Consider the following 13290-nt stretch of genomic DNA (forward strand, 5'->3'; position numbering starts at 1 on the left):
TTGAGTTTCATCTTCAGGATCTGGCCTTCTAAGGAGCAGTCAGGGCTGATCTCCTCTAGGACTGACCGGTTTGTTCGCCTTGCAGTCCAAGGGACTCGCAAGAGTCTTCTCCAGCACTAGAGTTCAAAAGCTTCAATTCTTTGACACTCGGCCTTCCTTATGGTCCAACTTTCACAGCCATACATTGCAACTGGGAATACCATAGCCTTGATTAAACGCACTTTTGTTGGCAGGGTGATATCTCTGCTTTTTAGGACACCGTCTAGATTTGCCATAGCTTTCCTCCCCGGGAGCAAGCGTCTTTTAATTTCTTTGCTGCAGTCCCCATCTGCAGTGATCTTGGAGCCCAGGAAAATAAAATCTGTCACTATCTCCATTTCTTCCCCATCTATTTGCCAGGAATTGAGAGGGCCAGATGCCATTATCAGAGCTCAAATGTTCAAAAACCATAAAATAATGTCTATTTGGCACACATAAATGCATACACCAATAATGCCAAATAATTTTTTTGACTTTGACCTGTTCCTCCACATGCAGTCAGCTGGGTGACCTTGGGCTAATCACAGTCCTCTCAGAACTCTCTCAGCCCCACTTACCTCATGAGTGTCTTTTATGGGGAGAGGAAAAGAAGGCAATTGTAAACCGCTTTGATACTCCTTTAGGTAGTGAAAAGCGGGGTATAAAAACAACTCTTCTTCTTCTACTGCTGCTTTCCTTGAATAATCTTTTTGTGTATGTGTGTTCATTTGTACTGCTTTTATTATTAAAGCAAACTTTTCAGCTGACTGGTTTATTTAGAGTATTTTAAGGGAATATCTTGGCATACATAGACTGAGATCCCATAGTTACTCAAGTCTCACTAAGCCTCCAATTAAATAGCTAATTTCCCCAATTAAATTGTGGACACCTCCGATTTGGATAACGTTATCACATCAAAGAATAAAAGGCCTCCCTTGCTGTAATCCAAATAGCTATCACTACCTGCCCCACTGAGATGAACTTAATGGGGATATCACCAACTGTTTTGGTTGATTTAACTGTTCAATAATTTTTAATTGTATTAATGTTTTGAATTGTTATAATATCAATAAATCCTGTAAAACACCCTGAGACAGCAGGCCAATAGGGGAGGTCTAGAAATCGGATAAAAATAAAATAAAATAAAATAAAAAAGAAAGAAAGAAAGAATAAAGCATGGTGAGGCATGAGTGAATTCCCTCAGATGGGTTCCAACTTATATTCAATTGGTCTTACCTATCAGGGTTCCATTACTATGGTCTGATCAGGTATTCTGTTTCTGGAACTTCAAAGAATAGAACCTCAGAAGTAAAGAGAGACTCCTCCTTATTGTCTTAAGCATATTGTCTTCTGTGTGCTAAAATAAAGTTTTTTTTAGCAGGCAAGGGGATAATTTTGAAGGGATTTCCATTTTGTTGTTTATCTGTGGCGGAAGAATACAATTGTGCTCTTTTGTCTCTGGGATTGAGTATGTACGGTGGTGGCCATACCAGGCCACCACTGATTCCTAGAGGCAGGACAGCATGCCCCGCTGTGTCCCATGTACACACGGGGGAAGACATTCCCCAGGCACACGGTCTGCCCTGGAGCTGTCCATACGTACACACAACTCTGGGGTGGGTGGGTTCCACTGCACCTTGCAGCAGCAGCAGCAAGGGGGCAGGAGGCCCCCCTGTGGCATGCTGCTATCCCACCATTGTGTGTGCAGAGTACAAATGCCCCATTTGGCTCTGCAGCACTGCAAAGCCAAATGGGGCATTTTGTATCCCTGCAGGGACACCGTAGGTGGGGGAGAAAGAACCAGGCATCTGGCCTGGCCCAACTGGGCCTCTGATGGCCATGGCAGCAAGAATGTTGAAGAATCCTCATTCTCTTGCCATAGGCCATCAGAGGCCTTAACACAGGCAAGGGCTGGGACGGGGTCCGGACAGCATTGGCATTGTGCATAAGCAGGGATTAGCACCACTGTCATACAGGTGTCAGCCCACCCTTCCCTGCCTGTGCATAATTGGTCACAAAAAAACTATAAGGCAGTCCCTTCAATCTAGTCATCAGTGTACCCAAAAAATTAAAAAATGCTTTGAACTAGTTTTTAAAGCATTATTTTCTTGTTTCTATGGCAACACATATATGTGTTTTCTTCTGGGATCTCTCAACCTCAGGCCACAGAAATGTACATCTGTGGGACTTAAAAAAAAAGCCCTTCTGATGGCTATTAGGGAAAAGAAGTATCTCCCTTTCTAAAACAAGTACAAAGCCTCCTTTGGTCTGCTAATCCCATCTCCCATTGATCAGGTTTGATTCAGAAAACAATCTGAGGAGAGAAGGGACTAACATGCAATCCATCCTAATCTGATTTCTTGATCATCCCTAGTTATGTTCAAGGTATTGTGAAAAATGTAATTTTCCACCAAGAAGGTAGGTATAAAGACTGTAGTCATCAAAACTTTAGAAGTCTATACTCCCAGTGATAATGATATTTCCTAGGTGCTTTGGTCTGATCCTGCGTTGAGCAGGGGGTTGGACTAGATGGCCTGCATGGCCCCTTCCAACTCTATGGTTCTATGATTCTCTAGTGGTGATAAACAGATTTAAAATTCCTGTATTTAAGATTTTGTGGAGTACATGCAACAAAGACAAACTGTACGATTATTTCTACTTTATGAAAATGCTCTTTAAAACTGATCAGCGAATCTCCATTCTGGCAACACACATACAACCAAATGAAAAAGGCTGCTCAACTGAGTTTTCTACTCATGAGTTGTCAAATGAGCCGTCTACTCATGAGGACAGTATAATGCTAGTATAACTTACACAAGATTACAACTTCTCTTTTCACAAACCGGAAAAAAAACCTTCACAGGTTGTTATTTTGAAGAACATTAATTAAAAATAGGGATGCATTAATGCATGGTGTAACTGCTCTGGTATTACTCTACACACAGAGGTATGTGACCTGACCCCAAATAAATTCAGGTGAGTATACCAAGGATGAATAATGCCATCTGATACATGAGCAGGAGGAACTATAGCAGCAGATCAGTGTGAAGAATTAGATCAGGTGTAGTCAAACTGCGGCCCTCCAGATGTCCATGGACTACAATTCCCATGGGAATTGTAGTCCATGGACACCTGGAGGGCCGCAGTTTGACTACCCCTGAATTAGATAAACTGTCCAATCCCTAAAAATGGCAGACTGATTTAACAGGTTGACAGGGAAAGCTGGATTTCCCCCTGCAAACCTTTCTCCTGGAACTGTAATGGAAGACCATCATAGGTATCTGTAAAGCAGTAATTTTCTTTGGTGATGTCATTTTCAAACTGTCACTAGTGTACACATTTGCATAATATTTCACAAAGCTGCCAGATCAAAACTGACAATGACAGAGGTTAAGATCAGCAGCCAAAATGACTCAGCAATAGAAAATTAAGATGTTTCAAGTAGTACAATCTGATCTTTACTCTGGTTTTATGTGAAGCCAGGAACTCCCCAAAATTAGCTTTGACAAATAACACAAGCAACTTATCTTTATCTATAACAGAGATATATTTCTCTCTAGAGAGTACAACATATTCTGGAAGACAGTAATTCCAGTATTATTATAAAAATAACTGCTTTATCACCTACTGCATACATAAAATTATTGTTTTTGTTTGCCAGATTTGGCAATTGCAAAATGCCTTTTGATCTTCTATGAAAAATGTACTTTTTTCACAGCCTTTCAAAGCATATTGTATAAGGGTAGCAAATGCAAATAAAAATCTATTTCTCCTAAGAGAACAAAACATGAACTACTGCTTATACTGTAAAAACTAAGCAAGCATTGAAAGAACTGTTCTTTCATCAATACCTGAAAGAAAGCAAAAAAAACAGAAGACTGCCAGATGTTAAGTTTTCCACAGGATGAAAAAAATACTGATAATATTAAACCTTCAGAGATGTTTTTTTCTTGAGTGGTTTTATGGCTGCTGGAAATTCCCTTCCCTCGAGAACAAAAAAGTGTGTAGTTTCTACCTTTGTGAAAGCTGAGGGGTTTTTTTGTTCTTATTGTTGTTGGTATGATAGTGATTTTCTTCACAAGCATAAGATGAAGACAGGAACACCTTTATATACTACTTTGTTCTATTTCTATCTCATCTTTAAGGCTGAAAAAGGAAACCTTCATGAATTCAAATTGGTTGATACTTCTTATGTTCTACCATCAGAATAAAAGAAGTTGATAAATAAAGACAGAGGCGTTCTTGGAAGTATACTAGCAAATACTAAGCAGAAGTGCAGATTTTTTAAAGCTAGTTCTGCATATTTGAAGAACTCGTTTTTCCCTAAGGTCAATTACATCCAGATCATGAGTGGGAAGTTACATTTCTTGAAGGACTAAGAAGTCCTGACTAAAACAAAGCTAATGATGGCAGAAGAAAATCATTTTTAAATGTCAGTGCCAAATTCACTAAATTTATGTCTACCACTTCTAAATCCTAGGAATATAATTTACAAACACTACTCTAGAAATAATGTGTGTGTATTGATAATATAGTATCTCTGGGTGCTGGAATTTCTACATCCTCTACTATGACAAAATGAACCATAGCACCAAACTGGGACCCTGGACTGACCTTGTGTGCACCTGTATCCTAACCAATTATATTTTATCAATTTGTAGTTACACTTGGCTTTACCTACTACTGGGGCTTCCATCCCGCAGTTGAGCAGGTATGTTCTCTGCTGAATGGAACTATTTCAGCAGAATATACTTTTTTTCTTTCTCTTGTAATAAGGCAGCCCATTACTTTCCCTTATGATACAATTAGACATATTAACAGTAGGTAATCTAACTTGTCCTATTTTATTGTCTGCCAACTGTCATGTCCTGATCCACTAAAACTACCTTTAAATAATAAGTGAGTCCTATGAATTATGAAAGTTCAGAATGCACCGAATTACCGTCCTAGTACATTGCCATATGGCGGTGATATTTGTACACAGATGCAAAGACAAAGTACATTTTATTTTCAAATGCAAAGAACTTAAGCACAAAATAGACACTTGAGGGTGGGGAGTAGGGACGGGCGCTTTGGCTGCCAAAGCAGCCGTTCCGGCCTGAAGCAGCCAGTACTGTGGCACGGGGGGGAGGGTCTGTGCCGGTGCCGCCCCTCCCCCCCACGCTACTGGCTGCTTTGGGCTCAAACGGCTGCTTCGGCGGCTGAAGCGCCCAACCCTAGTGGGAAGCATACATGTTTGTGGCCCTGTTCTCAGCTTCTGTTAATTTCAAATAGCTACATATTAAATATGACTATTAACCCTTCCCGCGTTTCTCATTATTTCAGATTTCACCATATGTTCCATTCATGTAATAAAGCTGTGAAAATACTACTGGTGATGATGGAGGAGTTGGGTCCATGGAGAAAACCAAAAGCGACATTCCTATTTGCTGTTGAAACTAGAAATGACGTTGTTCCAGGCCTAAAATATATAAATAACCCTGGGTAACTCCGGTGTGTGTGTGTGTTAGGAAGACAGTGACACTCAAAGCAAAGAAAATCAGGGCTGTTGATGCCAGACCTGCCTCAGCCTTGCACTAGGGAATCCCTCTGATATCTTTAGTTAATCTCTTTGTCAGTGATGAGATGAGTACCCGTGGGAGTATCAACAGCTGAAAAAATATTACAGTATATCTAATATGTATGTTTGCTTTTTCCTACGAGTTGACTTTGAAAAGGGGGGGAGGGGGCTAACATTCCAAAAGGGGAATATCTTGGTCTATAACTATAATTTTAACTGAAATATTATTTCTTCAATCCATTATATAAATGATATCATTCATGCAGGTAAAGATCCCCACCCAGTCATGTAGACACAAAGTGGTGAAGGTGCTTTATAATACCATGTATAAAGCACCTTCACCATGCAACTATGTGATTATAACAACTTTTCATAGTTGCAGTAGCTGTTATGATGCAAAAAGAGGCAAGGATTACAAATTCTAAACAGCATATTACCATAAAGCAATGGATGCACATTTTGCAGTTCTTCCCCAATTAAAGTAGGGCCCCTTCAATACAATAACTGGCTGTCAATGCAAGAAGTTCTGGGAGAGTCCAGGGCCAACTGTGAATTCTTCCTCCTCAGAAATTCCTTTTCACCTGCAAGAGCACTTCTGCAGCTGATGGCTGCTGACAGGCCAGTGCAGAGTTGGAGGTGGTAAGTCTTCTCCTTATTGAGTAACTGAGACCGTTACACCAGAGCCTATACTTTGCAGTTGTTGTAAAGAACAGCCTAATACCAGCAACCAATTAGGAGCACTTTAACATGTTTCTACTCTGTCATCATTAAAAGAAATGCCTCAGTATTTATTCAAGATGCTTTAGAAATCTGATATAGCAACTGGAAAAAGCCAATTTTTAAATCGCCTCATGGATTTTTATCCAAATGAGTTTTTTGCGCCAACCTCAAGAATTTTGGAGCATCAGAAAAACAAACATTTGAGGCAACCGAGTCTATCAAAAAATGAGTGTGAATAATTATATGCATGATTTGGCTCTAAAATGGTATCCACAGGTGTGCTGGAGATGCATGTATCCCGCAATTCAGCCAAAACACACTAACTAGCATTAGATCCACTTACATATAGACTTGTAAAGATGGAATATCACGAGATTTTAAAATATGCTAAGCAAACATTGAAATACACCCTAAATACTGGAAGTACTAATTACTGATAACCATATTCGCTTCATTTAACTGTTTGTACTTTTCAATTTCTGTCTCAACGAATTAGGGCATATTGGTGCTTTCATTTATCTATGAATGACTATAATTTCCCTTTTATATTCCCAAGTATCCTCAACTTGTCATTCACTTAATAAAGACTATTCTTTATGGCATATCTCACCCCAATACTTTATATTACAAGGAAAGGATAAGGATCTATAAAATCGAAGCGTGTCCTAAACATTCCCTTTAAGAGATATGATAAAATTACAATTAATGGGCATATGACAAGCACTTAAAAGTTGTTTTAATGCTCATGTTTGAAAGTTAGGATATAATTAAATAAATATGAAACATAGAAAATAGTTTTTGTAATTGGCCTTCATTTAAACATTTTTAAAATACAAAATATTTGGGTATTCAGTGTATAGCAACTCAATGCACCCTCTCTGACAGAAGGTGGAGCTCTATACTTATCTTGGCCACTTTGCTTTATGAGATTGAATTTATAAAAGAGGCATGGTAGGAATAAGAGTATCCAAAAATCAAAATATAGCTGTATCTTTTAATCTCCTTGTTAATATACAGAAAATAACTTGATGCCAACTAGTTTTCACAAAAACAAATCTTTCGGCGCTCCTGTCAGTGCCCTGGTTGACCTTTGGGATAAGGAAATGAACTACTCTGACTGTGAAAATTTTTTTTCCTGATATCTAGCCTATATCGTTGTAGTTTAAACCCATTACTGCGTGTCCTTTCCTCTGCAGCCAATGGGAACAGCATCCTGCCCTCCTCCAAATGACAACCTTTCAAGTACTTAAAGAGGGATATCATGTCCCCTCTCAACCTCCTTTTCTCCAGGCTTCAACCTATCTTCATAGGGCTTGGTCCCTTGGCCCCAGATCATCCTTGTTGCTCTCCTCTGTACCCTTTCAATTTTATCTACATCCTGGAAGTGAGGCCTCCAGAACTGCACACAGTACTCCAGGTGTGGTCTGACCAGTGCTGTATATAATGGGACTATGACATCTTGGGATTTTGAATGCATCTGCACAGTGGAGACCTGCATAAATATTTAGGGCAGTCAGGATCCTATTGGATTCAGTCCTATAGGCAGAGGTGGACTGCTCTGCTGCCCACCAATAATTCTGTTCAGCAGTTTGTGGACGTGGTCAAACAAGAAATGACAAGACTGAACATCGACATTTTAGGAATCAGTGAACTAAAATGGACAGGAATGGGTGAATTTAATTCAGATGACCATCAGGTATACTACTGTGGACAAGAATCTCGCAGAAGAAATGGAGTAGCCTTCATAATCAATAAGAGAGTAGGAAAAGCAGTCTTGGGATACAATCCCCAAAACGACAGAATGATCTCAGTTCGAATCCAAGGCAAACTATTCAACATCACAGTGATCCAGGTCTATGCCCCAACCACTGCTGCTGAAGAGGATGAAGTTGATCAGTTCTATGAAGCCCTACAACACCTTCTAGAAGCAACGCCAAAAAATGATGTGCTTATCATCATGGGGGATTGGAATGCTAAAGTAGGAAACCAAAAGATAACTGGGATAACAGGCAAGTTTGGCCTTGGAGTACAAAATGAAGCAGGGCACAGGCTGGTAGAATTTTGTCAAGAGAATACAATGGTCATAGCAAACACTCTTTTCCAACAACCCAAGAGACGACTCTACACATGGACATCACCAGACGGTCAACACAGAAATCAGATTGACTATGTGCTCTGCAGCCAAAGATGGAAAAGTTCTATCCAGTCAATAAAAACAAGACCAGGAGCTGATTGTGGTTCAGATCATGAGCTTCTTGTTGCAAAATTTAGGCTTAAATTGAAGAAAGTAGGGAAAAGCACTAGGCCACTCAGGTATGAACTAAATCATATCCCCAACGAATACACAGTAGAGGTGACAAATAGATTTAAGGAATTAGATCTGATAGACAGAGTGCCTGAAGAACTATGGACGGAGGTTCGCGACATTGTACAAGAGGTAGCAACTAAAACCATCCCAAGGAAAAAGAAATGCAAGAAATCAAAATGGCTGTCTGAGGAAGCTTTACAAATAGCTAAGGAGAGAAGGGAAGTGAAAGGCAAGGGAGAAAGAGAAAGATACACCCAACTGAATGCAGAATTCCAGAGAAAAGCTAGAAGAGATAAGAATGCCTTCTTAAACGAACAGTGCAAACAAATAGAAGAAAACAATAGAATGGGGAGGACCAGAGATCTTTTCAAGAAAATTGGAGATATGAAGAGAACGTTTCATGCAAAGTTGGGTATGATAAGGGACCAAAATGGTAGGGACCTCACAGAAGCAGAAGAGATTAAACAAAGGTGGCAAAATTATACAAAACAACTATACAAGAGCGAGCTTAACATCCCTGATGACCACAGTGGGGTAGTTACTGACCTGGAGCCAGACATCCTGGAATGTGAAGTTAAATGGGCCTTAGGAAGTCTGAGCAATAATAAAGCTAGTGGTGGTGACAGCATTCCAGTTGAACTATTCAAAATCTTAAAGGATGATGCAGTAAAAGTGCTACACTCAATATGCCAGCAAATTTGGAAAACTCAACAATGGCCACAGGATTGGAAAAGGTCAGTTTACATTCCAATCCCAAAGAAGGGCAATGCCAAAGAATGTTCAAACTACCGCACCATTGCACTCATTTCTCATGCTAGCAAAGTTATGCTCAAAATCCTACAAGCTAGGCTCCAGCAATATGTGGACCGAGAACTTCCAGAAGTACAGGCAGGATTTCGAAGAGGCAGAGGAACTAGAGATCAAATTGCCAACATACGCTGGATCATGGAAAAAGCTAGGGAGTACCAGAAGTACGTATACTTCTGCTTCATTGACTATGCTAAAGCCTTTGATTGTGTGGAGCACAACAAATTGTGGCAAGTTCTTAAAGAGATGGGAATACCAGAGCATCTTATTTGTCTCTTGAGAAATTTATATGCAGGTCAAGAAGCAACAGTGAGAACTGAACATGGGATCACTGACTGGTTCAAAATTGAGAAAGGAGTTCGGCAAGGCTGTATACTGTCGCCTTGCCTATTTAACTTGTATGCAGAGCACATCATGAGAAATGCGGGATTAGAGGAGTCACAAATTGGGATCAAGATTGCAGGGAGAAATATCAACAACCTCAGATACGCAGATGATACCACTCTAATGGCAGAAAGTGAAGAGGAACTAAAGAGTCTGTTGATGCGGGTGAAGGAGGAGAGTGCAAAAGTTGGCTTGAAACTCAACATCAAGAAAACAAAGATCATGGCATCCGGCCCTCTCAATTCCTGGCAAATAGATGGGGAAGAAATGGAGATAGTGACAGATTTTATTTTCCTGGGCTCCAAGATCACTGCAGATGGGGACTGCAGCAAAGAAATTAAAAGACGCTTGCTCCTGGGGAGGAAAGCTATGGCAAATCTAGACAGCATCCTAAAAAGCAGAGACATCACCCTGCCAACAAAAGTGCGTTTAGTCAAGGCTATGGTATTCCCAGTTGCAATGTATGGCTGTGAAAGTTGGACCATAAGGAAGGCCGAGCGTCAAAGAATTGAGGCTTTTGAACTCTGGTGCTGGAGAAGACTCTTGCGAGTCCCTTGGACTGCAAGGCGAACAAACCGGTCAGTCCTAGAGGAGATCAACCCTGACTGCTCTTTAGAAGGCCAGATCCTGAAGATGAAACTCAAATACTTTGGCCACCTCATGAGAAGGAAGGACTCCCTGGAGAAGAGCCTAACGCTGGGAGCTATCGAGGGCAAAAGAAGAAGGGGACGACAGAGAATGAGGTGGCTGGATGGAGTCACTGAAGCAGTAGGTGCAAACTTAAAAGGACTCCAGGGAATGGTAGAGGACAGGAAGGCCTGGAGGATCATTGTCCATGGGGTCGCGATGGGTCGGACACGACTTCGCACATAACAACAAGTTTGTGGATAAAATCTGTTGCATCTGTTCCTATTTGAACTATACATTAGCAGAGACAGGATCAGATGCTTCTAGGGTGCTGTCATGCCTAGTTGTGTAGTATAGCTCAGTCTGAGAGTGTGGACAGGTTTGAGACTTATTACCTACTTGTATGACCCATGTCCCTCTTGCCTGCTTAAATCTACTCAGGAAGAAGGCTGGCAGACTGGGTCTAGCAGACAGTAAATTCCTCACCGTAAGACAGGGTAGTTGTTTATGGATTAAAGTGAAAAATGGTACATCAACTCCTAAAGAAACCTACTCTGGTTCCAGTAAAACTGAATAACTACTACCAAGTCTCAAATGTATTGTTCTTGAACAAGGTGATTAAATGACTGGTGAATGGGCAGCTTCTGGGATTCCTAAATGAAGTGGATTGTTTGGAGGCATTCTAGGTTGGTTTTAGGCTTTGTTATGGGACTGAAATAGCCTTGGTCACCTTAGTGGATGACTTGCACTGGGAGACAGACAGGGGAAATACAACCCTGTTAATTTTCCTTGAACCTCTTTGTAGCTTTTGATATCATTTACCATGGTATCTTTCTGGACTGCCTTTCAAGGTTGGGACTGATAGGCATGGTTTTGCATTGGTTTTGATCTTATCTCTAGATTTACTCTTAGTTAAATGTATTGGCTACTCTGATAAATGCAAGGTATAGTTCCTTTTCTCCTACCAGGATCCAGATACAATTGTTAAAGTGGCTAAATTCCTACAAGTGGCCATTAAGCTGCGTGAACTTAAGAACTAATTGATTGTATTTTGATTTGTCTTATTTTTATGTCAATAAAGGTTGTTGTTGTTGTTTGTCTTATCTCAAAGATAGGTCTCAGAGTGGCCTATTATGCACGGCAGCCAAAACGGCGATTTCAGGTCACATGGAAAACGCGGAGGGGGAAGACACGAAGCAAACCGCTTACGCACGGAACGGGATGCTATGGAGGCAAAACTCATAGTAACCAATTATGCATGCGGCAACCCTGGCGTCGCTTCTGGATGCGCCCTGGTTGCCCGGAAGCTCCGCTTTCTTCCGCGTTTCGCTAACGCAACTTTTTTGGCGGCATGCATCAAATCTGCGGCCGGTTGCAGTCGGTGTAGTGCGTTATCAGTGATTTTAGGCATTCCACCCTGAATGCGGACCTTCCCCTCCGTGCATAATGGGCCACTGTGATGCTTGGCCCCTGAAGTTCTGGAAAGTTCCATCTTGTTCCTCCATGCTCTTTAATATCTATGTGAAGCTTTTGGGAGAGATCAACTGGAGATTTAAAGTTTTAACATTTACTTCCTTTGAGACTCTGAGTTGGATAGAAAGGTAGCATAGAAATGTTTTCAATAAATAAAAAAATAAAATCAATTAGAAATGTAATGACTATTTTTTAAAAATAAAAATAGTTTATGTACATTTCTTAGCAACAATACTGGATACTCACAGGCATCTCTAATGTATAGCAACATAGCTAAGAAAACGTAGTCAACTAAATCCAGGGTGATACTGTCAGCAAACAAAGCATCCCAGATAACAAGAAGGTCCTGAAGGGGAAATTCTCGTCCAAAGAGAAGTCTTACCCATCGCCTAAAAAGAAATGCAACAAAATTGATCAGAAGGTGCATCATATGGAGCAGAAATTCAGAACACTCTTACTGGAAAATATGAGAAACAATTAGATTTTTTACTAATATACTTAATTCAAGTGAATGCTATATTGTATCTTAACTTGGTTATAGAAGGAAATGTGTTAAGTTCTTTCAAACCTTGAATTTTTGAGTGATATTAAAACAGGCATGCTTTATTGGAAAATGCCAGTTTAAAACTCCTTTTCCTTATATATGAATATAAGAAAATGGCTTCAAGAATAGATGTAAAGTTCCACAAATAGACTTCAAAAACCATGTTACAGCTCAGAAGCATAAATAGGCTTTTTGGGACAATGCTTTCCCTCTACTTTTAAACAACTCCTACATCTGTATTGATAATAATTGGTATGAATGCAAACTAGTGGGTACATTAACTCAAACTAGTAGACAAAGCTTACTCTGATTTAAATAATAATTTTATTATAGATCTTGAAGATAAGTCTTACAACAGAAAATGTGGGGAAATTCAAGCCAAGCTAATCTTGCATGGTTAATTCTGACAACACTCCGTGCAAGGTGTTTTACCCAATTGTGGAATATTATCCTTCAGTGAATAGCCTACAGCAAAGCATTACTGTTCAGTGTCACAAACATTACTTAGACTCTGCAGGGAGCCCATCACTTTAGTAGCAGTTGTTCCCATCCTTACCTACCCACCTTTCACATCTCACAAACAGGACTCAGAGCTCAGCTGTGCTGAAAGTGTGTCAGCTAACTTGGCTCATCACTACTTAGTCTAATTCAGGAGGATGGATAAAACGAATACTCTTTAAGGGAGGGAAACAACGTAACACCGTAAGATTTCTTATTAGTCTTTTATCAGAAATCTCCTTTGCTTCTTTACCACTTGGTAGATGCAAGTTTATGCTCCTCAAACCAAAGTAATTCCTTTCCCCCCTGGTTTTAGATTTTCTCGTGGGAATATTAACTCTTAGTCCCTGG

The 13290-nt window shown here is 40.2% G+C and overlaps 1 protein-coding gene across 5 annotated transcripts in view; it reads right to left on the reverse strand.

Moving 5' to 3' along the window:
• TBC1D5 (TBC1 domain family member 5) overlaps window positions 1-13290 on the reverse strand; it is a 297140-nt gene that overhangs the window by 58451 nt on the left and 225399 nt on the right. For all 5 annotated transcript variants that reach the window (XM_077303028.1, XM_077303029.1, XM_077303026.1 and 2 more), the window contains one exon: window positions 12144-12286. In XM_077303028.1, coding sequence (XP_077159143.1) covers window positions 12144-12286 — 143 coding nt within the window. The remainder of the gene's footprint in view (window positions 1-12143; window positions 12287-13290) is intronic.

This window comes from Paroedura picta, chromosome 11 (assembly GCF_049243985.1).
Source record: "Paroedura picta isolate Pp20150507F chromosome 11, Ppicta_v3.0, whole genome shotgun sequence".
NCBI classification, from domain to species: domain Eukaryota; kingdom Metazoa; phylum Chordata; class Lepidosauria; order Squamata; family Gekkonidae; genus Paroedura; species Paroedura picta.